Below are 25767 nucleotides of genomic sequence, written 5' to 3' on the forward strand. Positions count from 1 at the left end.
CCCCAAAACTGAAATTTTTACCTAATACTGTCATAATTTCTCACTAGTCCATGCCTAATCAATTTGTTTTGTTTTTTTTTTTTTGTATTTGTTTTAAGCTGATATCAGTGTTTGATCTCTTTGATTAACCTTTAGGAAGTATTGATCTTGAATGAAAGCCGAGTTCTAGAAACAACAGATTCCAGGGGAAATGCATCAAATGTCACAAGCCTGGGTTGAAGAACAAACGCCATTGACTTTGACTCTGGCCCATTATTAGTTTACTCAATATTGAGTGTATGTCTTTACACCAAAAGGAGCTGAGCAATACAAACTAATCGAAAGTTGAGCTGAGGCCATTTGCATTATTTACTTGTTTGTTGTGACTTTATTCAAGCTGAGTGAGTTCCAGCTGTGTTGACTGGAGGCTTGCTGGCATTACATCTATGATTTCTGTCACCACTGCGGAAATTATTTTTGATCAAATGCTTCAAATCTTGTACCGCACGTCGGAGTCAGCTAAACTTTTTCGAAGATGTGCGTCACCATTATAGTCAAATGTGACACGGTAATCAACACCGTGCCTTTAACCGTGTTTGTACAACCCAGAGATTATTAATTGCTCAATGCAATTAATTACATGAGTGCAGCTTCAGTCATGCTTAAGTCAAGTTGACTGGAGATATTTCAAGATGGACACAATAGAAGGCCACCTAGGAATAAAGAGCAAAAGTCAACTCAAAGACATGAGTAAATAAAGGTTTGAATGCTTTTCATCATTTCTACGCTGTTAGCTTTCTAAAACAAAACAATCTCATACCCAGAGAAAGTAAATTACTTACAGGGCATTGATACTATAAGCTCATGTTCCCCGATGATGGCACAAAAGATGTCGATAATTAATTAATTGCAAAATTGTTTAGGCTATTACTAGGCATCAAACCTTCTACTTTCGATAATCTTAACTGATTGTTGCTAAGCACAGATGTGATGAGTTGTTTGAATAGACACTCAACTCATTTAAAAGCCTTGTGTAGTGAGAATTACAGGCCTTAACCTCTCTCAACTTAAATTCCTTTCTTTCCGTCTCTGTCTCAGATGGCGGGTAGCAAACACAATCCCTAACACAGAGTCTAATGCAGTGTGATGTCTTGGGGCATTTCCTACACTATAAACCTTGTCATTTTGTGAAATTGACTAAATGGCCTTTTGTTCTATCTCTCTTATGCATCATGGAATATCATTTTGGTCTCTAGATGGCCAGACCCCATATTCTTTTCTGCTCTATGAATAGCTAACACACACATACACACCTACAAGTGAGCATGCTCCCACCAGCTGGACAGAGAATTCACTTAGGAAAATGTGTCACATAAACCACCTGAAAAGCAGACAGAAATGTATATATTAATGTTCCAGTGGTGGTGAAGGTGGGAAGTATTTGCTTTCCTGCAAAAAGCAACCTAGAGAGGCCTTCTGCACTGGGTCTTAGTAGAGAAAAGAGATGTATACTAAATGTTCTCCTACTAAACAGAAAATGTATTGTCATCAACAAATGGCAGGTTCTGACCCAGACAGGAAATGCTCTTCTGGGCTGTTGAACATCGACCTTTTTATTTATTAATTTTATTTTGTTTAGATGGCAAACTAATAGTAATATCCTTTATTGTCCCACGGTGGAGAAATTCAGGTATTAAATCAGCAAATCAAAGCTGAGATGAGAGCATGCAGAGTCTAACAAGGTTAAAACGTATCTAAAAATAACAACGAGAGACTTTCTTATGAGGGCAAATTTACAACACAAGAGAAATACTATTCTAAAGGTAATGGAAATAACATACTCAGAATCTCAGATTAAAGTGAATTTACAGCCGAGTGGTCATTTAAAAAGAGAAAAATGTACAAGATGTCTTTAAGTGTACATAAAAAAGACTAATTACACGAAGTGAAAAAGATGTGCAAACAACAGTAATATTGGAAATTAGAAAACTATCAATAAAATGAAGACCTATGGAGTTTGTTGAGAGGGTGATGGATGAGAGATCATTTAAGTTTTCCTTTTTGAGTGTATGGATATACAAATGTGTCATTAGCATAAACGGGTAGTTTGGGAAGCCACCACAAAAAAAAAACACATAATTCTGCAGATTTTTAGTGTTTTAACTAAAAAACATAACGCATGCCCACATTGTATTGGTGCCCAAAGGTATATCAAATAAAACAATGGATCAATAAATACAAATATATTTGAAATATAAGTAAATGCATCAATAGATTGTAAAGTAAGACTGCCATTAGTATGAGGCTAATAATGGGAAGCTTATTTTTATAGTAGCATTTATGTTTGCAGGACTAAAAGTGTATGCAGTGACAGATTAATTTAGCTGCCTTTTGTTGTCACCTTCATAATAATCGCAACAAAAACCACCAAATATTGCAATCAAATTTTAAGTCCACATCAGACATCCCTGGAATAGATCAACAACATAACTGGGTTTTGTCAGAAACTCCTAATATCAATCACTTAGAAATGTTGTATTCGCAAACCTGTGCAATACTTGGAAAGTCATTAAAACATAAGATGGCATTTCTAAATCTCGGTTAAAATAAAGAAGAGAGTACATATGAGCTGTTGTCAAGATTAACATGATTTTCAAATTGCAGCATCTGTGAAACAACTGTAGTGTAAATACCTGATGGCATCTTCTGTTGTCTTGGTCTTGTTTGAGCTTGGTTGAACTAAAAGAGAGAGATGAGATTCAACTAACACAATTCTCATTTACATTCAATTCACATGAAATTCAGATGGGAGGCTTTTTAGAACCTTTTCAGATTCTAAAATAGTCACTGACTTCTCTGGATATTACTCACAAGCTGCACTGACATAATGGACAAATTTTAGTTTTTTTAATGTTAAGGAAAGTGTGGACTGCACTGTAGTTTGTCTGACTTACCATTTAAACATGGTTTTAATTCCTGGCAGGTTCTCAGTATTGAAAAAGCTTTACAGTAAAATAAATTGAGTTCTGTGAACATTCAGACCATCCCACAAATCTATATGGCACAATGCAGCTGCCAGATAAAGATTTTTATTTGAAAAAGATTGCTTGTGTACAGTTGTGCTGACCTTGGAAAGCACTGTAGAAAAACAAAATATTTTTTTTTTTCCATTTCTTTGTAATTGTGACTTTTCTGAAGGACTTTTTTCTTTTTTTGACACATTTTATCGCTCCCATGTCTGTCTGCCTGTGCTTTTGGAATTACCATGCCTTTATGTGCTAAACCCCCAAGACGAAACCTTGTGACAGTCACGGCTGTGCTGTGATTAAATGGGGTGAAAGTCAGCTTATTGGAGCGACAGATTACTAAAAGTCAAAAGAAATCCGTTGTATTGTATCAGCTGCATGTGTTTAAGACCATGTGGCTAAGTGGCTTCTATTGTGCAAGGCGGCGCGCCTTGTGACATGGACAGGTCATTGTTGATGCTAAGCAGATGCAGATCGGTCATGGACTTGGCTCAGTGAGGGTTTAGGGAATTATGGTGTAGTCATGAGATGACTAAGGCTGCAGGATTAGAGCCTTTTAGATCCGAGTCTGATTTTGCCATCTGAGAAAGTGGGAGATTTAGAGCACTACCAAGTTCTGTTGACATTGGATGCAGTAGCTGAACAAATTGACTTATTCAATGTTTGTTTAACCGTGCCTCTCACCTCGGTACCATATGTGTGGGTTTTCTTATGTGTACAGCATATAATCTATAAGCGTTACCTAGATGTTCAGCCTAATCTAATAGGAGTAGCTCGTGCCTTTGTTTTACTAATCTCACAATTGTGTGTTCAGTCTTAACTAGTTGTGATTTTTCTTTTCTGTTTCTCTGACTTCCTTAAGTTCAATATTGTGCTTGATTTGTGGGGATTGTCATGGCTCTAATTTCATCGCCCTTTTAACTAATCAATACATAATTCATTTTTTATCATGTAGTCTGACCAACTGATTCAAAGTAAACCATCAAATGAAACGCATTTCCATTTCATGTAATTGAGAACATAATTGACACCTTAGCAAAACCTGTGATTCTTCTTTAATTTGGCTTTTATCTATTCAGTTTTTACACAAACTGCTGTTACATAAGTGATTGAGAAGAGACTTTCCAAACACATTCATGGATACAAGTTAGGATATACTACAAGTAAAAAAAAGTGCTGGGACAACTGGCTCTAAGTTAAGCTACAAAATGGTAAAACTAAGTCATATGGATATGTATAAACCTGTTTAGATAAAATGCAACCTTTAGTAATTAAATTCGACAGTCTTGCCTAACAAACCATCAAATTTAGGTAACTTAATTTAGTGTCATTATCAAGATGTGGGCATAATTTAAATCTGTCTGATTTTAAGAAATGGAAGCCTAATCAACAGAAGTACTTCAATTCATCATAGAAATGGGTCATATTTAAGCAGTTAAGCAAATTTTAATCTGTAGATTTTGGCAGGTTGATGGTTGAGTAGATAAACAAAAAGCACATGATTGATTGATCTTATGATCTTGAATTAAAAGCCTCTACTTCAGGAAAAAAAAAAAACCTCAGTGTAACATTTTTTTTATATACCATACTTCTCAGACAAAATACACAGTGCTTTATTTACAAAGACGGAGCATAAAAATGAAATACCAAGTACGAATGAATAACAACTCCCTAACTATGATTACAAACTTGATTTGTTTCCAGGCATTGCTTTATAGATTCATAGAGAAGTTTTAATGTTCTGCGGGAACAAGGGGTGTGATGACACATCCAGCTCACAAGATGAGGCGATGCACAATATTAGGATGAGCCAAGAATGTTGTAATCCTTTTCTGAAAGCTTAGAATCCCTTTTTAAGTAAATAGATTAAATATTTTACAAATTCTTTTAAACAATGTGTACTCAATAATTTAATCAATTTCTGACCCTTGTTTTATTCTACGTAATCCTGTGGTGCTAATACACAGCCCTATTGGGTACATACTGTATGGAAGTGGGTACAAACTGGCACTGCTTGTGTGTGGGGTCTTGCCATTTCCTTTGGTCATAACTTTCATAGTCAGTATTGGCAGATGTCTTTTTAAAAACAGTTTTTGATCATCATAATTTTACACATTTGTCGCACAGCAAAGAACATCCTAAAATTTGTTTCTCTTTATGCTATTGCAACATGTGTACATTTCTCTGTGAAACGGCAACCCATAAAGGAATGCTCAGGATTTGTCATATTTACACTATTCCAGCCTATGACATGACAGCACTCAGAGCTCTCTCTTATTATTATTATTTTTTTTTTTTTGTTGCTGCAGGCAAAAGTAAAAATAATTGCATAATGGTGTACTTCAATTTCTGCCGGTTTCTGCAGTTCAAGTGACCAACCTTAACTTCCTAGCCTTTTTGCTTGCATTTGCATCATAGAGAAGCTAGTAAAGCACACTTTGACACAGGTTGAAAAGTAATAAAAAATGTTACGTAATCACGCAAACAGAATGAACATGGCATGCATAATGGCTTTTCATTTTTGTGCCAAGTGCACTGAGATCACTGTTCGCACTCAAGGCCACTCTTGAGTCCTGAATGAAGAGAACCTTCACTCAGGACTCACTTTATATCATCCTGCATTTATATCATCCAAATTATATCATTCTGCAGTTGGGAGCACCTGTGGTGTTAGTGACTGAAGATGAACAAGTTGTATTACATTTGAGTAATGTATTACTCAAATACATTACTCAAATGTATTTGAGTAATACAAATGTATTACTCAATACACTTGTATTGAGTAATAATACAACTTACTCAATACATGCAATTGGGATTTATTAAAGCCAATTACCAAACCTTCAGATGCATATGTCATCGATAATAATGATATGAATATTGATTGCACCTGCCATTTTAGCATGCCTTTTTTTCCCTCATGTTTAAGTTGTATTTAAATAGAAACATTTTCCCTGAAGCATAATTTAAATAAGGGCAGCAAAACATGCCACAGTTGTGCTTTGAACATTTCAAGCTTAATTGGTTGTGATACTTTTGTCGTTTATGCAGTTAAATAAGCACATTGGATAAAATATTGCAGATTCTGTATCAAACAGAACAATGTTTTTAATTATTTTATCAAAGAAAGATCATCACGACAGAAAATGAAAACCATTTATAGCAAGGCTGTTTAAAGTGTATTTATTAATGCTGCAGTTCTTTTTTTTTTTTTTTACTTTTATACAGATATAAAATAATAGAAAGAAGTAACAAAAATGTAATTTTCATCAGTATTCACTCAAAAAGTGAAATGTATATATGTTGTAGATTTAACAGATAATGTTTGATGTATTCCAAGCATTTAGTTTTTGTATTTCAATGACTAATTGTGGCTTTTAACTATTGAAAAAGCAAATATGTAGAATATATTTAGTTTTACTCTGCTTGATTATCCAGCAAACTAGCCTGGTCTTAAACCCAAATAGAATCTGTGGAGAATTGTCAAGAGGTGGAGAAGACACCAAAGTCAATCATGCAGACACGTTGAAGGCTATTAAAGGAACATGAGCTTCCCTAACATATCAGCACTACCACACGCTGATCACCTTTATGCCTCCTGCACTGATGCAGTAATTAATTCAAACTACTAAGTGCTTCAACTGTACATCACAATAACCTGCACATATTTTTCAGTTGATTGATATTCCTGTTTGAAAAATCTTTAGCTGGTAGCTACTACAAGGCTTTAATCGAGGACAGATGGACATTTTAGTTTTCTTTTTGTTTTTGTTTTTTTGAAGACATTTCACATCCAGGGGTCTGTCATTTCTGGAAGCTCACGTTTGAGCAGCTTGAAATTGGTGAATTGATGTTTAAGCACAGGGAGGTCCATCCTCCTTGGCGCATTCATTCCCAGTTAGATGTAAATTAGTGACCAGCTCATTCCCCACCTCGCTGTTTCTGTCTTTCTGTTTTTTGGAGTGGGTTGTGCACTTGGTGACATGAAACAGGATGGGACATGTTTATGGAGTTTCTTTGGAATTAGTTACTAAACAGGGTTATATATTTTTGAAAATTGAAACTCCAACACACAGGTTTGGGGTTTTTGTCTCTGGATTGAACCCGCCTTTGCATGAGGGTGTTTGCTCATTTGGGTCTTTTGAGAATGCTCCAAGGAGGACGAGGAAAATTGATAAAGACTCCTGGATAGGTGGCTAAACATATTCAAGAATTAGGTGAAAGTCCAGTTGCCTTCAATCTAAACCTATTGTAGTAGATATGACCTAGATGAGAATATTCACAGGCCTGTTTCCTGCAATATTGTCATTTTCTGAGAAATGGGTTTTGCAGTTTTATGAGTTGATAAAAATAAATACATCAATCTCTTTAATGTGATTATCCCTTTGAGAACTGAATGACTGAAATAAATTACATTTTCAGACATTTTCTACGCTGTTGTAATGCACCTCTAATTACATTGACATGTCTGTAGGTTTGACTGGTTGACTCTTCAGAGGAACCTGCCACTGTTAAAGACCACATGCTTTACTTTGTCACTTTATGATTGCAGTATACTGAAAATATGTTCCTCCCCTTTACAGTTTATACCATTAGGCATAAACTGAGATGGGTCAAAGAAGTCATTAAAAATATACAGTTTAGGGGAAGGTTGTATCATTGAATATAAGATGGGGTTTGGGGGGAGAATCTAATGTGTGATGTCTACGTCTCATTTCTTTGTAAACTTTAAGAAGAAAAAACAGTTAAGTTTCAACAGGCAAAGTGTTAAAAAAAAAAACAAACAAACAAAAAAAAACGCTGGTTGTAACACCATTAACTTTCTGCTAAACGAGTGCATGATTTGGGACATTTACCACCATCAATCCAGTCTTTAAAAGTAAGTTTTCAAAAGCCCTGGGCCAGTGGTACAGCACACAAGTTACAGTGTCCGCTCAACCGTCTCTTTGTCTCCGTGACCAAACTGTCTCAGTTAATAGATTGTCTCTCTATCTTTAAACTACAGGTGGGTTGTGGAGATAAACACTGAGGCAGAGAGAGATGAGGCTGTATCAGCAGCGGCTTGTCGGGGAGTTTAGCCTGATCTCTTCTGTTTTTTCCTTTTTTTTATATTTGAATGCAATCTCCCACTGAACGAAAGCCTTCTGAACCCTCACCCGGCACTAATCAATTCCATCATTAGACTATTGATGTCACTAATTACTTTTATGAGTTGATATGGCTCTTCTGTCGCACACATAATGATGAAAAATGGCTGCCTCCATAATGTGCATTGCCATTATTTGTCTTGCTTTTTATGGATTTTCTAAACATGAATGCATTTGTCCTGAATGTGATCTTGCCTAAAGAAGCATCACCCTTTTTTTTGTTTTGTTTTTTGTAAGTCGCTAAGTCTTGCGTTACGCACCAGAACTAAGGAGACGGAATCATGTAGCTGTGACGGACATGTTGCGTATTTGATTGCAAGTCTACTGCCGACCTGAGATTGTCTTGCAGTTTGAGGTACGTCGTGGAGTTGTGAGATGAGCTGATTTGTTTCTCCTGTCTACTACACCACAATAACATCCTACAGTAACTACACCTTTTTGATTGCCTGCTTTATGTATAGCGCAAACTCTTGATAATGGATGGCTGTTGTGTAGAGGGCAAAGAACGGCTGTCCACACGCTGAAGTGTTTTATAGCACTGAACCTTGAACATTAGGGCCAGTGCTGCGTAACATGCTGCTGTTGCTGCATGAGTAAGAGGGTGAGGAGGATGCAAATTGAAAGCTGAATAAATGCACTTATGCACTATTTCCATTCTCAAGTTGGGCTAAAACTTGTGAGTTGTGGTTGGATTGAATTTTTGTATTTTTTATAAACTGGAAAAAATGAACTCTTAACGCTATTTAGTAAGATGCAAATCTAATAAATGGTACTTGTGTAGTACTCTTCATATGACAATTTTAAATTTTAATAGTTACTTCTTTGAGTATTAATGGATTTTTTTACCCACTGTTTTGGTGCGCTGTAACTAATATGTGATCTTTAGTTAAAAGTCAAAAGTTTTTATGCTAATTAAAATAACAGAGGCTGATTGTAAATTAACTCATTTACAACATGTGTTCAGAAATAACACTTACTTCCACAAGAAGTAACTTGTTTTACGCTTTTGTAAAAGCAGCGTCCCTAAACATCCTGTTCTGTAAACACACCTTAGGGGGAGAACGTCTCGACATTAGAAAACCAATCGCAACAAAAATGTGTAGCAGCAGGAGCAAGCTGATAAAAGCTTGTTTCTGAAATGTTTGTGCACATATTTTCTGCAGCCATGCATGGAGACAAATTGCTAAAATGTAAACGATGGATATCTTGTTTATATTTTAGCATTTCATCTCAAGAGAGACCTTACCTTTACAAACCAGAGGACATATTCAAAATCTCTCTTGAATGGTTAATCATAAAACATTTACGATTTTTTTTTCATGCCATTCATTTAGTTTTTTCTATCTCCATCAGTGACCTTTACATCAACCCTTTAATCAACAAAGAAAGTGAGGATCTGAATACATGAATATATTGTACAGTTTTCTTAATTAATTCTACAGAGTTTAATTAATAATTAAAAATTAAGTTTTTTGAATATTACACAGGAAAGTTTAATTTAGACAAAGATGTTTTTAATTGATGTTGATCCCTGAAATGTACATTAAATATCTGACTAGTTTTTAAGAAAAAGATCAGTAAAATGCACAGGTTAAATAATCAACTTTATAAGAATTTCATATCAAAGGCTATCTCTGTTTGGCAAATTGAAGCTATCAACAAGTTGTCATTACCTCCCTAATTAAATGATGTGATATTATTTGTTGTTGTTGTCTGGAACAGTGATTTTGCAGCAGTGGCCATGCAACATTACATTAAAAAAAAAAAAAAAGTATATATATACACTGCTCAAAAAAATAAAGGGAACACTCAAATAACACATCCTAGATCTGAATGAATGAAATATTCTCATTGAATACTTTGTTCTGTACAAAGTTGAATGTGCTGACAACAAAATCACACAAAAATCATCAATGGAAATCAAATTTATTAACCAATAGAGGCCTGGATTTGGAGCCACACACCAAATTAAAGTGAAATGTTCCTTTATTTTTTTTAGCAGTATATATAAGCACACAATTTACAAAGATCAAACTTCACCACACTTGTAAACACATTCAAACTAAAAAGAAGTTGAACTCTACGTTGTTGACCCAGCTCTTGCAGACCTTTACTAGGCCGTTTAGCTTTGAAGATGTTGTAAAGCTGTGTGGAAGTCAAACATACATTTCCCCAGAAGGAAACACTCCTACACTATTTCTCTGCTTCCCACATCACTTTTTTCATTGTGATGAAACCGATGGCTGAGTACCTTAAAAAACCTGAACTCGTCTTTCCTTTTTGCTTCTGTTCTCTCTCTTTCAAACAACTGCCTTTGAAATGAAAGGGCACTGCAGAATGCTCACCTTTTTTTTATATTTATAAAGTAGAGTAATTTTGTGTGAATACTTTAAGATCGATGGCTTCTTCTTGGAACTTAAAAATACTGCGGCGTTATTAGAAATGGATACATTGTACTCGTAATTCAAGGGATTTGCAACCAAGTAGGACGACTTTCTTGAAATGTACAGAATGTGTATTGAACTTTAAAAACGCAACAGGCTATTTACAACACAGGATAACGGTGCAGAAAAACCGATAAATAAAAAGCAGAAATGTTATTAACGATGAGTAAAAACAGTGCAATGATTGTGCAAATGCCAGCAGGGTTGTAAACACTTTATTAATGTGGAATATAGGTTTCACATTCTCTGCCACAGTCGGCCTCATCACAAGTCAAGAGGACGACTTGAAGCAGAGTACAGACTCCACATTAACAGAGCGCTAACAGATAATGTGAAAAAAAGTTTTATTTTCATTATTATTGCACTTGTGTTCAAAAACAACTGATAGAAAGAGATTAACACCTTTTCATGTCAAATTTCTAAACATTATTGAACCAAAGCGATCTTAATATGGTCTTTGCAGTGTTTTATTTAATCCCTGATACACTTTGTGTTTATATTGTAAACTTGTTAAATGTTCGGTATGATGTATGGAGCCTGAAGTGGATTTATTTTCCTCACAATGAACAAGAAAACTTTTATTAAAAAGACAAGAAAGATGCATGTAAAAAAAAAAAAAGTTGTTCAGTTTTCAGCATGTTCCAAGGTATAAACTACAACATAATTATAGAAGCTCAATGTGGTGAGTAATTGTAAGGATATGTCTGAATAAGCAGAACATTAACTTGTTTATTGTGATAAGCCAGAAGTGCTCTTCTAATGATGACTTAAAGCAAGAGAATATGATGTTGGAGCCAAGTTAATTATTGTTTTTGTTCTGAAAAGACACAGGTATTTAATACAGTGGTTACTGCTTATTCAGTATTGTGAACCTACAGCTAATATGACCGGATTGTTATGAGGCATTAATAGCCCACGGTTGACAAACATTTCTAGCTAATAATTGAAGTGCACCTTTGCACAGAAAAATGTGTACATGAGGTGCCGGCCCTCTCAGAACTGTGGTCTGTAGCTTGCATGTTGCCTTGCTGTGACTCATGATTGCATGAGATAAAGGTTATTAACTACGAATCTAAGCCAAGTCTCAAATTCTCAGAGTTTGAGGGTATTGGAGGTATTTCTCATGGACTGTAGCTTCTTTCAGAAAGGTTTTTAGCCATCTCATAAGACAAAGACGACTTAAGCATTCGGCGTAACAAATTTTATGTTAACTTGGTCTCAAAATTTCTCAGACCTCAATCCATTTGAGTGTCTTTACTTGATTTGTTACTTTCACTATGCTGTTAATATTTCATGAAATGACTGCAGAGGAAACTTTTCAATTAAGTTTTTATTCAAGAGAAGCAAGGTTCAGTGTGGAAAGTTTTTTTTTTTTTTTTTCCTCCTGCATCTATTTTGGGATGTTATGCATTAAGGTAGAGCAGAGTGGCACAACTTAGCTGTTGACTTTAGAGATTTAAAGCTAGTGTTGCTTGTTTTCAGACAGAATCACTAGCAGTCTCTGAAAATTGATTTCCATCCATTATGTGACTCACAAAACGACTCTTGAAAACCTCAGCCATTTTTTTTCCGCCCTTTGGTTATGTATCTCTTTGAGCACTCTTGAGTTCTCCACTTCATGAAGTTTGCAGAAGGATTCCTGCTGACCAATGTAAATCGCATACAGTGTTCCCATGTCAACCAGGAGATGATTTGCAGTAAGCTGCTGGAGGAAATGGCTTCTCCCTTCAGGGTGGCTGGTTGTTCAGGTCTGACTTTCCTCTAGTGAAAGGGATCAAAGCAATCATGGTTGGCCCTCTTAAGAAAGATAGATGTACAAATGTGAAGAATCAAATCTGCTTCAAAAGAGAACACCACTGGGAGACTGAGAGATGAGAGGGCAGTGAGTGAATGGGAAACCAGTGTGAAATCGCTCTTGTTGCCACACCATAAGAGAAGAGAACATAGCAGTCTCCTGCTGTTCAGAGTTCTCACAGAGTACATCAGTTCATAATGTGCTTGGGTGTATGTCAGGCAAGATTTCGAAGCAAATAAGCACTTATTGTGACAAAAAATATCTGATTGTTTTTTTTTTTTACAGTAAAAACATCTATCGATATGATAAAGATATAAGAGCTATAGAATATTAACAATGAGAATTTTTCTACTTCCAAACAGATGTTTGGTTTCTATTTATGATTTTAAAACAACTAAATATTAACTTAATCCAGACTTTTTGTCATTTTCTTTTCTTGTTTGAGATATCACAAGAATAAGCTGTGCACAAATTAACAACCGTCTGGTCTTTCTGACCAACAGACAGAAATCAAACATCTTGTCTGAGTTTGTATATTGACCTTTTTTTTTTTCTGAATATACACTGAGGTCTGTGTGTGACCACAACTGCCTCCAGCATTTGCTTCAGTTTACTCTCACTGGTCTTAGGATGTGTAGCTTGATCTGAAGGTTTTCAGCTTGACTGGACATGACTGTCTAATCAACTATAGATAAAGCAGATGCTGCGTCCAATTTTCATTTGCAGGGACTTTCAAGACACATCTAATACATTTTCAAATGTGTCTTATTTGTAGGCCTCTTCAGCTTTTTTCTGAATATTTCAGTTTTGCTTAAAAAAAAAATCACTGCCTCCTAAAATGAAAAAGCAATCACAACAGTTTAAGAAACAATTATTCCTGGTTCTGCTAAAGTAATTGTGTATAATGAGTACAGTTGTAATAATGCTATCTATAACAGTTCTTTTGCAGTTTTTGATTTTGACACCCTGACTTTAGCTCAATGTTGTAAAAGTGTTTGTTGTGAAGAATATTATACTTTTTTTTTCTGTTTTGCTTTTTCATCGACTAATACAAGCATAATCAGTGCAAGTTAGTTTGCTTGGTTTAAATTTATTGAAAGGCTGTGGCAGCAAAACAACAGTTTCTCACAATATTAAAATGCAATGAGCTGCAAACTGATTTTCAACTTTAGTTTTTAAGCTACACAAAAAGTTCCAATGTAAAATCTACACACGAATCTTGCTAATCTTTGGAATAATGCCAACCAGAAACACTTGCAGTAGAGCAAAACTTTATCTGTTACATAAAGTTGGATATATGACCTCTACTTCATTTTCAGTATGTTAGGCTATATTGATTTTCAATAGCAAAAAAAAAGAAAGATAGCCAATAGCAGATATGTCTCATCAGCCAAGAACTTTGTTTTTAGAAGTAGAAGCACATTTCCCTCCGATAATCTTCCATAAAGCTTTCTCACTTGATTCCTGAGTGTCCAGATGGGATTTTCCAAATATTGTTCAGTGTTTGTATAAAAAAAAAATGGCTGAAGTGAAACAAAGAGGTAAATTTTCATTTGAAACGAAGTGCTGATAGCCTGCAAAGCATCTTTGATTTTGTCAAGTCTGCTTTGATATGAAGGCAGTGATGCTTGTGAGTGGCCTGTGGTTCTCATCCAATCGGTATGTGGCGTGAAAGCTGATTTCTTAGCTTATCGCCTGCTCACAAAAGAAACCTTGTGAGGAAGGTGCGACATCAAACACTATAGATGGATAGAAACGCCTTCCTCCATAGCTCAAATTGGCAGCAAGAATCCGAGGCTATATGCTATTCTACATTATGTGGTTTTTATTCTTAATCCTCTCCAGGTGTCGATCTAGTTTTGCAGTGTGGTTCATCACAATGTGCAGAAAAAAACATGTCATCAGTGCTGCATGTCCTTCTTTCAAATGCAGGTTTGTTGCCTCGCATGTGGAGCTTTTGCTTGGGATTTTGAGCACTAGTAAGAATATTATCCTTCAAATTTATTCTTCGGATCAATAAAGAATATTTTTGACTTACAAGAAAGTTATGTAGATTTTTCATGTGGAATTACCTCTTCTAAGAATAATTACAAGTTGCGCACAATCTTCTAAAATGTTTTTTTTTTTTTTAAATGTTATTCTGCATGTATTTTTACATATTACTATGAAATTATTTTGCCACTCACACTCTCTTTCTGACACATTTGTCCAAATTGGTTTAATACTCTGAGTGCTTTCAGAAGTCTGAGCTTAGAGCTGGCATTTTCTTCAAACTCCGGCTGAGTCTGTTCTACGTGAAACAGAAAAAAACAGTCATATTTACTAAGTTTTCTGCTAATTGGTAATTGTTTGCTAATTAAAGCAAACAATGCCAGGCTGTGATGCCTTTTAGCAAACATATCGATCTTGTTAAGCATCAGCTAACACTGGCAAGCCGTTTTTTCATATTAATACTCATTAATTAATATTAATTTTATAATAATAATTAATCAAAAATTAGACTTGGTTTGCACTGGATTAACTTTAACTTGACTCCACAGTATTTATGCAAAACATGGTTGAATTTTCTGCTTATATAAAAACAATTTGAAATTAACTGATGTGAAGTAAATCAAAGTAAAGTAAAATGTTGTGATAAATGTGCTCTACGTGACATCAATCATGTTTTCTGTTTGTCTAAGAGGCGTGAAAAAAATTGTCAATTTGTTCACGGAAGGGAAAATCGTTTTTTCATAATGGAAAAAGCAAGGTGATCATAATACCAACAAAATGTTCAAACTGTGATCTTTATATAAACTTCCCTACCTGTGGAACAGTAATGAAGAAATGACTGCAATTTTTTTTAAGTGGATATTTTGAAAATTAAAACAATCATTGGGTTTATTCTTTTTGTGAGTGTTTTATTTTCACGTTCTTTCTTGGGGGGGGGGAAGGAAAAATATGTATTGCATAAACATCAGCAAAATTGGCAAAGGAGATTAATCTCTTTTGGAAAAAAATATTGACCCAATGAAAATGCTTTTTTGGTTAGATCTGCACATGGGTTCTATCTTGAGTAGATAGCCTTCAGGGTTTGCTGATACATGAATGGCATCAAATCTTTTGTTTTCTTCTCTTTTTTTTCCCTTTTCATTTTTTCCCCTCTGCTCCGTCCAGGTGGGCAGGCAATAAGGCTTGACAGAAGATGCGACGGGGGCGGTGGCTTGTCAGATGGCTGGGGACCGGAATGGCAATCCTCGCTTTGCTTACCCACAGCTGGGGCCAGGCCACAGAAGGTATGAGCGGCCTGTACCTAGTCGATCATTACCTGGCTTCTCCTTTTTCCACACTGTAAAGAGGAAACGTGCAGAATGTGTAAAGTAATTCTTATTTTCACCATAATATGACCTGTTTTCTCTCCCACTGGCACAATCTGATGTTTTTGGAAAATGATTTGCCGGAAACGAGTGTTGTTCTTTGTGGATAAGTTTGGAAAATCGTTCTAAAATTTTGGGACGTAAAAGTCGCTGCTTGAAAATTCTTCATTCATAATGATGTCTGCGAAATAAATACAGCATAAGTTATGCTAATAATATCCAGTAAGCTGCAGATAAAGCTAGTTATTTTATTTCACTTGCTGAAGTGTAAGAGGTTCACTGAATTTGAAGTAGACTGTAGAGACCACTGAGAACTCAAATGATCACCCAACACTGTACAAAGTTGTGCTGCAAAAAGAACATCACTCTTACAAAATTCTCACCATCGTCTTACCCAAAACTTTAAAAAGTCATTATTTAAAGGACGAGTTTGAATTCTGCTTTTTTTTTTTTTGCTACACAGTTCACTGATCAGAGGCTTCTCTTTGAATATTTTAGGTTTTCACGCTGAGAGTGCGATTTTTAATCTTCCAGTCTCGGCTCAGTGAGTTTGTGGCAGGTGCCAGTTAAAAGCAAACTCCAACTGTACGAGACTGACATTTTTGCTTAAACACAGGGGCGGCCCAAAGCTGCACACACAGTGAGATGTGCCACAGTCGCTTAAGTGAATGGCAATATTGTCATTTTTCTACTCGCTCAAAACCTTATGCTCTGTTGTTTTTAATACGGTTTCATTTAGTCTTTCCTTGCTTGGCTTGTTTGGATGCTTCACATATTGAAAACACTTCTAGATTAGAGCTATACTTGCTGAATAGTTTATTGTAAGTTAAAAGTTTCTTTATTGCTCCCATGTAACAGTTTACAGATAAATATTAGTGTCTATTTATTATAGCTGAAACACTGACCTATTCTGGTAATCAGCTTAACATTGCTAGTTTTCCATTAAATCTTAAATTGAGGTCAAGTCTGCATTGATCTGCAAATTATCATAACATAACCAAACATTATGGAAAATCAATATAATAATTTTAAGTGTCACTGGTGTTCTATGTTATTTAGGGATACTGGCCTTGGAATCAATATTTTCTCTGTTTTATAGGATGTCTAATATAATCAGAAATGCTTGGTAACACTTAAGTTGTATATTTTTTTTTTATCTTTAAGGTGAGGCTAGAAGAGTTCAGTTGTCTAGACGGCGCTTATTATCCACATCACACTATTTTGCCTCAGTCTTGCTGCCTCTCTCTGTGTTGTGGCTGAGACACATTTATCCTTTGGTCTCCTTTATGTTCCAGCATCATTTTCCCACGTGTCTTATTATTTTTTCAAATACAGTCTGATTACAAGCCAAGCCTCCCTCCTATAGATTTTTGTGGACATGTTAAAAAAAATATAAAATACTGCAACTGAGATACCAGATATGGACCACTGCTAAAGAACGGCTTCAAGTGCTAGTTTAAATGATGTAGCGATGACCTAATATCTTTCTATGCTTTGCAGAGGCTCTTAATGCACTGATAAAGGTATACTCACTTCGACATACTAAATGCTTGAAGCAGGTGACAGCTGTATGATGTACAACCTATGTGATTCAGCTCATAAATATTTGATAAGTTAAGGGTGCTCACTGTATGAAACATTGAATTTTGATCAGCTGTAGCAGATCATTGAGTACAGAAAAAAGGATATGGTGACGTTGTTGCAAAAAGTGACTTTGTCCTTATGTCACTTACAAAATGTGAAACATCACCTTAATGTCTTAAGGTTTTAACTTGTGTCAAATGTGTGTTCAGATATGCCATTATTCATAGAAAGGCATGAGTGTGACCATGGCTTAATTATCATTTACCATCATTTACAGTTATTAACCATTTCTTAATACTGGTTTAAGTTTCTGAGTATACTGTATGTCTTGAAAAGGAGGACAAAACAGGAGTGAAAAGTGTGTGGAAGAAAAAAACCTGTTCAAGCACTGCTGTATTTTTTTTTTTTTTCATTTTTAGGGCATTTATTGGTTGAGAGTTACATTTTGAAGCCTGCTCTTGTGCAGGTTTGACTTTCAGCATTAGCTCCCACCCTGATAGACCAGTGTAGGAGGTGAAACAAAATTGTGTATAATGTATACAGTTTTATTTAATTATTTTAAAGACTTTTTTTAAACTGTGTTATGGTAGGACACTTTTTCCAATATAGGCAATACATTGAAAATCTTGAAACTTGGCTTGTGACATTCCAAAATGCTAAAGATCACAGAGTGACGAGAGTCACAATAAGTTTTTTTATTTAACTGAGACTTGCTGTTGTTGTAGACAGAAATGATTTGGAGACCTACAAATGATCTCTGATTGGGTCAGTGTGTGTGTGGATCTCTGACGCTGAGTTTTCCAGATGGGGCTGATGTTACATTTTTTGCCATGATTTTCACTCCTCCCACCACTGCATTATTCTTTCTGTCAGAAACCAAGTCTGCCCTGTGGAAGGTCTCCTTTGGCATCTGGGGACATAAAGACTAAGCCTGTATTTGTTTTCACTCACTTTAAGTAGGACTGGCCCAATGTATCACAAATGTATGTCTATAGCAAGTGATAAATGTGTGCAATATTTATACTGCAACAGACTGCTAGGATTACAATATCTTTTCGGCTGATGTATCCCAAGTGTTAAGAACCTTTTACACGCCGGTGTAACATTTAGCTGGCTGAAAAGCGTTGCACGGCAACAGATCCTCACACAGGACACAAATGTTGCTGTCCAAAATGCTAAAGATCACAGAGTGACGAAAGCACAGATGAGAAAGACAAGAAAGAATAAAATGGGCATATATCACCGCTGACAAAATCACTGCAGTGTTTACCAGTATAGTGAAGGAAAATTTACATTTGTTCTTTTGGATAAAAAAACAAAAAAAAAAAGTAAAGCTGTACAACAGACACTTGTGGTAATTTCCCTCCGGTCTGATACATCTAAATTAAACATAACCACCCGTCTTCATTAGTGACCAAACAAGTAAACAGAGTTCACCTCAGAATAAACACAGCTGTTCTGTGAAGCCCTAAGAGGTTTGAACAGAGTTGGTGTGAAGGTGGTCGTCACTAAATATAGGACAATACTGGAATAAAACCTCCTAGAGGATGACTTGGAACAGGCGTGAAGGCTCGACTCTCAGGAGGACAGTGACGCCAAATGGTCAGATCTGCAGAGTAATGACTTGAATTATGTCCATGTGTCCAAATGACTTAGTCAATCTTTAGAACATAAATCGGATCAGGTATCTTTGGTACGACTTGGAAATTGATATACCATCCATTCAATCTGACTGAGCTGGTCCAATTTTGATTAAAAGAACAGGGACATCTTTTAGAGACTGACTCCACAGCAACCACTAATTGCAGCAAATGGTAGCTCTTCAAAGTGCTGAATTCTTTGTGATGGTGTCACATTATGTCACACTAATATACATAAGTCCTTGATTGTAACACAATAAAATTTTAATAAGTTAAAATAATTATGGTTGGTTTTCATGAAGAACTATACATAGGCCAGTGTTTCTCAATCCTGGTCCTCGGGGACCACTGCTCTGTTTGGAGTTTCCCTTCTGCCAAACACCTGGCCTGAAGAAGTGGGTGATTAACAGGCTTCTGCAGAACTTAATGGTATGCAGGAGCTAAAGCTATCATTTGAGTCGGATGTGCAGGAGCAGACGCGCATCTAAAATATGCAGGGCACTGAATCCCTGAGGACCACTGCCCTGACTTAGACTCTCATAGATCTAATCGGTGTGAATAATCAGAAGTAATATATTCATGCTGATTAGAATAAATCAGTGGGAATCTGATCGTCCAGGACAATCTGGACAAGTCACTTTTGCAGAATTACAGGACAATTTCCAACATTTTATTAATTTGCAAAATTATTGCAAAAGTTTTGCAAAGGTTTAATTTCAAATGAATCACCTTTTTTCTATGAATAAAATTTTGATTATGCATCAACGTCTAAATATTTCCCAATAAGGAATGGAATAGACAAATCCTAATCTTTTTTTTTTTTTTTTTGTCAATGTAAGTCCAGTGTTTTACAGCGCTTCAACAGTGACTAATGAAATATTTAAATCCGTCCCAAAGCTTGACAGAAGGACACACTGTGTCTATACATGCAAATCTCCCAGTCCACAAATCCAGATGTCACCCAAATCCACGTACACTCACAGGTGCTTAACTCCGCTTAGCAGTATCTGGGATTGTGAATCAGTTAATGTGGCCATGGACACTTCTGCCATCAGCCTTCCCTTTCAGTCTTCCTCCATCTCGATCCAATCGTTCCCAGCCTTTCGCATCTGCACTTCTGTTCTGACCCACAATAGTTTGTCTATTTTTGGGATTGTCTGATCAGGAGCCAGATGTGCAGACTGTGTCTGACGGCAGCCGTTGCGGTCTGTGGGGTGGGGGATGCAGTGGAGAAATGAGAGGAGGAGGAGGAGGGTTTTTTTTAATCTGTTCACCACCAGGCTGTAATCAGGCCCTGGGCTTTACAAAAAAGGAGGGGCAGAGGGAGGGCACTGTTGTGGAGTGTGAGCCGCCTGTGGTGTGTTCCAACAGGCCCATCCTGGAGCACAGTGTGTGCGTGCTGATCTGTGCACTTAAACTGTGATTGCAATATTTGCCCTGCGCTCTGTGTGGTTTCCCTATCGGGGAATAAAGGGAGCGGGGCAATGAGGGGGGTAATCTTAACTGGGAAAGTGGAATCTGCCCAGGAGAAAAGTAAAGTATACCCTCTGTCCTTCATCAGCCACCAATAATTTACATCACATCAATTTCTCATTTCCACCTTGGTCTCTGAACCAATATCAATTCAACAATTATCTACAAGGAGATATAGTTGGAGTCAGAGAAGTAATGAATCGTCTTTTTCCTCAATGTAAAGACCCAGTTTAAAAATTATGAGTGACCTCGGCTGTCTCCATAGCCTCATTATTAACCGTTTCTTATTAAAACATTAGAACTATTTAGAGAGGTTATTTCAACTTTGAGAGGTGCAATGCAAAGTTTCAAAGAAACTCACATTTTGCAAACACTGGATGGGTTTTAGCATTAGCTGCATTATGTAGGCTTTACTGCAAAAATTGTCCTAGTCATACTAAAACTGATTTTTTTTTTTTTTTTACTTTTCAATTTTTGCTGGTTTGTTTGAGCTTAAGAAAGGGGGGGGATAAGCGTCATGAATTTTTTTTTTTTTTCATTGCAACTGAGTCTATAGGTATTTGCTAATGTAAACATGTTGACTGGCCCACAAATTTAGCAACATAACCGAGCATAAATTAAACTCTTAATTGCTTTTGCACTTAACTTTCTTCACTTCATAGAGGAGCGAATGACAAGTTGCATCTTTGTCTCATTAATGCAAATTAAATATGCCCTTCTACTATAGCACTTTGCATCTCACAGTAACAAAACAAAACATAAAAAAAACAAAAAAAAAAACCCTTTAGGCTTTTGCTTGACCACCATTGTTAATCCCTCATTACCACACATGGGAGTTTATGGTAATGGCTAGTAGCATTAGTCTGGCCCAGGAGAGCATTTACAGAATTATGTATTATTCTGTATGATCTGAATGGTAATGCAGTTTTTAGAGCTATGTCTTGTGTTTTGCCAGCCTGCTGTTTTTAGGACCCTAAATATGTGGACCGACTACATGCCACTGAGCCATTTTGCTTAGCAACTTGAACCTCTAGAACAGCGTTTCCAAACCCTGGTCCTCAAGGCACACTGCCCTGCAGGTTTTAGGTCTTTCCTTGCTTGAGCCTGGCTGATTTCAATTGATGATATTACATTGCATCAAATGTAATATTGAATTTCTGTCTATTTTTTATTTTTTTAATTGGTAGTTTAGAGATTTTATAAATTGTGCTTTGACACATTGTGCATATGTCCAGTGTAGATGTTTTTAAATTTGCTACAGAAAAATTCCACTTGCAGTTTAAGACTTTTACTTCATTTGCAAAGTTACCGTGTCAATTTCTGTCTGGCGACATTTTTTTTTTTTTTTTTAGTATCCTGTTGCTTGTTTGGCTTTGTTTTTAAAGGTCGGGTAGTTTGATTCCTTCAAAAAAAAAAAAAAAATCTTCCAACGCCATCTCTAACATCAGAGCGAGTGCAAAACAGGAAGGTCGCTGGCTCAGCAGAAGACATATATTTTAGGGAGAAAGTGAAGTCTGTTAGGCTGCGTGTCAAAAAAGCCATTGAACTAAATTAAACTTGACAGGTGCAGCTATCACAGTGGAATTAGAGTATATAAGCCAAACACAACATCTTACTTTGACTATAATAGGAATTAATTAAATATTCTATATTCAACTCATGCAAATATCATATTTAAAGCATTATCAATGGTTAGAATGGAGTTACATCCATTAATGCTAATTTGAATGTCAGCAAGCATTTTTCTGCTTCCCTTTTAACAGCGTATAAAACATGGCATGGGACTGACATACCTAAATCAAAATATCTAGATTCTGACTTTAAAGCATTGTTCAACCTTACCTCAGTAGGTTAGTATTGGGCATGTAGGTGCATTTGAATGAAATATAATTTAATCATGACCTATTTTACTGATTTTATTCAGAAGGTGCAACTCGTATACATTTATTACAGATAGTGATCTAATTAGCCATTTATTTCAATAATTTTATTGATTATCTGATGATGATCAGAATTTTCTGAGAAAATTCAGTTTCTCAGAAAACATAAATATTTTCATCAATTACAAAACTGCTTTTCGTACAGAAATGGTGTGCAAAAAAATGTCTATGTCCTGAACATTATATGCACTCTAGACTTGGTCAGGGCTCCTTTTGTTGCTTTTGCAAGAACTGCTAGATCAGTGTGATGCAGCATAGAGGCAGTTAGAATGTGGTTAAGCTGAGGTATAAGACATGCCTGGTTCCAGTAATGGTGGTATTGATACTTATTTGTTCAGGTGCCTGCTGGGACATGAGATTAGTGATGCCATAAAACTTGTCTGTCTGCTGAGAGAAGCATGAGATGCTCAAACAGTTCCTGGTAGATGACTGGAAAATTGACACTAGACGTTAAGCAATAAGGGTGCTGTGCCTCTTCCTGCAGACTCCATGACTTTAACATTCCACATCAAGATACCTCTGGTGTTGTACGTTGATCAGAAGTGGGTTAACACAATAAACGCTACACTACTGTATCCCAAGTTCACCTCAACATTCTTGAATAAGCCTTACTTCATAGTTCTCCCCAATCTTTTCTCTCTTTTTTTTTGCTGTACCTTTTGCCAAAAGCATATAATTTCAAAAATTATATGCTTAGACACAGCAACTTGTGACTAGCCAGCCAGTTTAGCAATGACCTTTTAATGTTTTTCCTCATTGTTGATGGTGTTGGTGGCCATTTCATGAACAGCTTTCATCAATAGACATAGCAAACAAACTTTTCAATGACTTCTAAATTGTCTGTGATGAACCTGTGACAAAGACAAGTACACTCCACTTTGCTCCATTGACTTGGAAATTACTTTGCACTTTCTAAAGACAAACTTTTTTTCTCATTGCTAGATTAAACTGACAGATATTATTTGACAGTAAAGCCCTCAGTCTTTTCTGCAAACCTGGTGCATCTTTATTTAACATCTTATAAAATTGTTTGTCAGTTACAAAAGCGGCCAAACTTTGTTTAGATAAATATGCCGAGGCTCTGTTCAGAGAAATAAAGTGACTAGATCCAGCAAAATATGATTTTTATCCAAATAGGCAGGTAGAAATTATCATTAAGTATGAATAATTATTCAAAATATTTCTGAACTGTTGAACTTCCCATAAACAATATTGTATGCCTAAAGCATTTCTGCATATTTATTGTAGTCAAATGTGTTTATGATGGCAGCAAAACATCTGAACCTGCCTCTTTATCATGGGACCATGAAGTCCAGTGAATGGTGGACTCAAGAGATGCACTGTTTACAAACAAATCTAGCTACTGTCCATGATGCAAGCCTGGCTAATAAGTAACCTGGTTGAAAATCTGCAGACCTCAGTGAGAGAGGATGCACTACTGCTGGATTTTTGCTACATGACCCAAATATTAAGATTTTTACCATTTCCATTTTGTTACACCAGCACAGGCACATTTTCGAAGGATGCATTTTTTTTCTAAGGGTAAATGTCATGTGCATTGTGTGATTGTTTCTGCGTGTAACTTTGACAATTTGTTGAATTTTTGCAAGGTTATAAATACATTGCTCAATTTTTTCCTTCCTTTTTTCCTTCAAAACTTAAAACATTTTTTTTTCTTTTGGATAATGTTTAGCAATCCCCAGCAGTGGTGAGGTGTGCAGAAAAAATTCTATAGATATTTTTCCAAGATTGACTGTTCTCCATCCCGTAGACCATATACTGCACACTTTGTTTCTCTTCCATAGAAGGCAACCAGCTTCATCCTGGTGTTTCACCATCTCTCACTGAGACATTACAGACAGGTTTGATTGATGTGAACTCGATGGTGTTGTAAGGCCTGAAATAGGAGCGCTGTAGTCCCACCTTGCTTCACACAAGTTGGATACCTCTCACCTTCTGGCACTATTGACTGTTAATGTGCAGCACAAGTGTATTTGTACAGCACCAGTGGGATAAAGAACACAGTCGGGTTGGTCCTTGTTAGCGCTCGGTGGCTGCCTTCAGATGTGCTGGGGATTAAAAGGTGCCAGTGAGGCTAGATGAGGTCAAGCTGTCTCCTGTTGCTGCATCACTGAATGAGACATGAGACGGCTTCTGTTTTATTTGCAGTTCAGAGAAACCTTCGAGTTAAAAAGTAGCAAGCAGTCTAAGCTCAGAACACGATCAAGATGAGATCTGTAGTTAGTCACAGGTGTTGCCTGAATTGAAACCTAAATTTTCAGCCTTTTCATATTCGTACTTTTATCACCCAAAGGCAGAATGGGCTGAGGATGTGGTGGATTGTTCCTGTATACATTTCTTTAATTCTAAGTCTTTTACTCTCATTTTACCATCAGTCCATTCGTTTGTTCACTCATTCATTCACCTTATCCTATCAAACAATAGGTGGTGGCTTCAGTCAGTGTGTAATGGGCAGGGTGCATTTTGGTCAGAGGACCAGTTCACCACAAAGCAACACAAAAACTCCATGCACAAAGTTGTAGCATCTTAACATAAGGAGGAATTGAGGACTTAAGAGGCTAAGAAAGGAAAGAATGAAGAACAAAAGGAAACGTGGAGAAAAAAATTTGTAACTACAAACATTTTTCTGTACTCTTTATGCTTATTTTATTTATTTTTTTTTTTTTTACAATTATCCAGCAGAAATCCAACTCCATACCTTTCCAGTCTCTCTGCAAACCTTTGTATATGCGATACATTGAGCAACGGGATGGTGAAAAGATCAGAAAACGTCAGTTATGCCGTCCCATTATGCTGAAAAGCATTTTAAATAGAAAACATCACTTGTTGTTAAAAGCTTTAAATATGTGAAGCAGTGGGAATGTGAGCATCCGTTTTTGCTTTGAGTTTTTGTGTATGTATTCACATGCAGTGCTCTGATCATAGTATACGTCTGTTGTCACTGCAAATGGAGGTGCTATTCTTCATCTCTGCTTGGTTCTTCCTCTTTTCTTGGAACCTGACTCCTTATGTCTCTCCCCTACTGCCACGATTACCACTTAAAACCGACACACACCTTCGCACACATCCAAAACAGATCATATGATCCTCTAAAAAGATGTGAGTGCAGGAAACTTTTATGCCCTGCACACGCGTACATACACATGCATGCTCTTTGGGTTCGCAGAGTTTTTTTCAGATCAGACTTGCAGAGTTTTTTATTTTTTCTATGTTGCTTGTTTGTGTGACCCACTTCCTCTGTTCATCATGTTGCTATTATGGGAGACTCCATTTCCTTAGCAAAGAGGTATGGGTTTTCTAATTGCTCCAAAATTCTTGACTGAAAATTAACAGTGCACATGTCTTAAGGAGCTTTTAAAGAT

General features: G+C 36.3%; 1 protein-coding gene across 13 annotated transcripts in view; it reads left to right on the top strand.

The window, feature by feature from the left end:
* The window catches only part of LOC103133520 (protocadherin-15), a 191749-nt gene that overhangs the window by 43549 nt on the left and 122433 nt on the right, over positions 1–25767 (top strand). For all 13 annotated transcript variants that reach the window (XM_016667929.1, XM_016667930.1, XM_007545284.2 and 10 more), the window contains one exon: positions 15548–15666. In XM_016667929.1, coding sequence (XP_016523415.1) covers positions 15576–15666 — 91 coding nt within the window. In that variant the 5' untranslated portion in view covers positions 15548–15575. The remainder of the gene's footprint in view (positions 1–15547; positions 15667–25767) is intronic.

The sequence above is a fragment of the Poecilia formosa genome, unplaced genomic scaffold (genome assembly GCF_000485575.1).
Source record: "Poecilia formosa unplaced genomic scaffold, Poecilia_formosa-5.1.2 Scaffold12, whole genome shotgun sequence".
Taxonomy (NCBI): Eukaryota; Metazoa; Chordata; class Actinopteri; order Cyprinodontiformes; family Poeciliidae; genus Poecilia; species Poecilia formosa.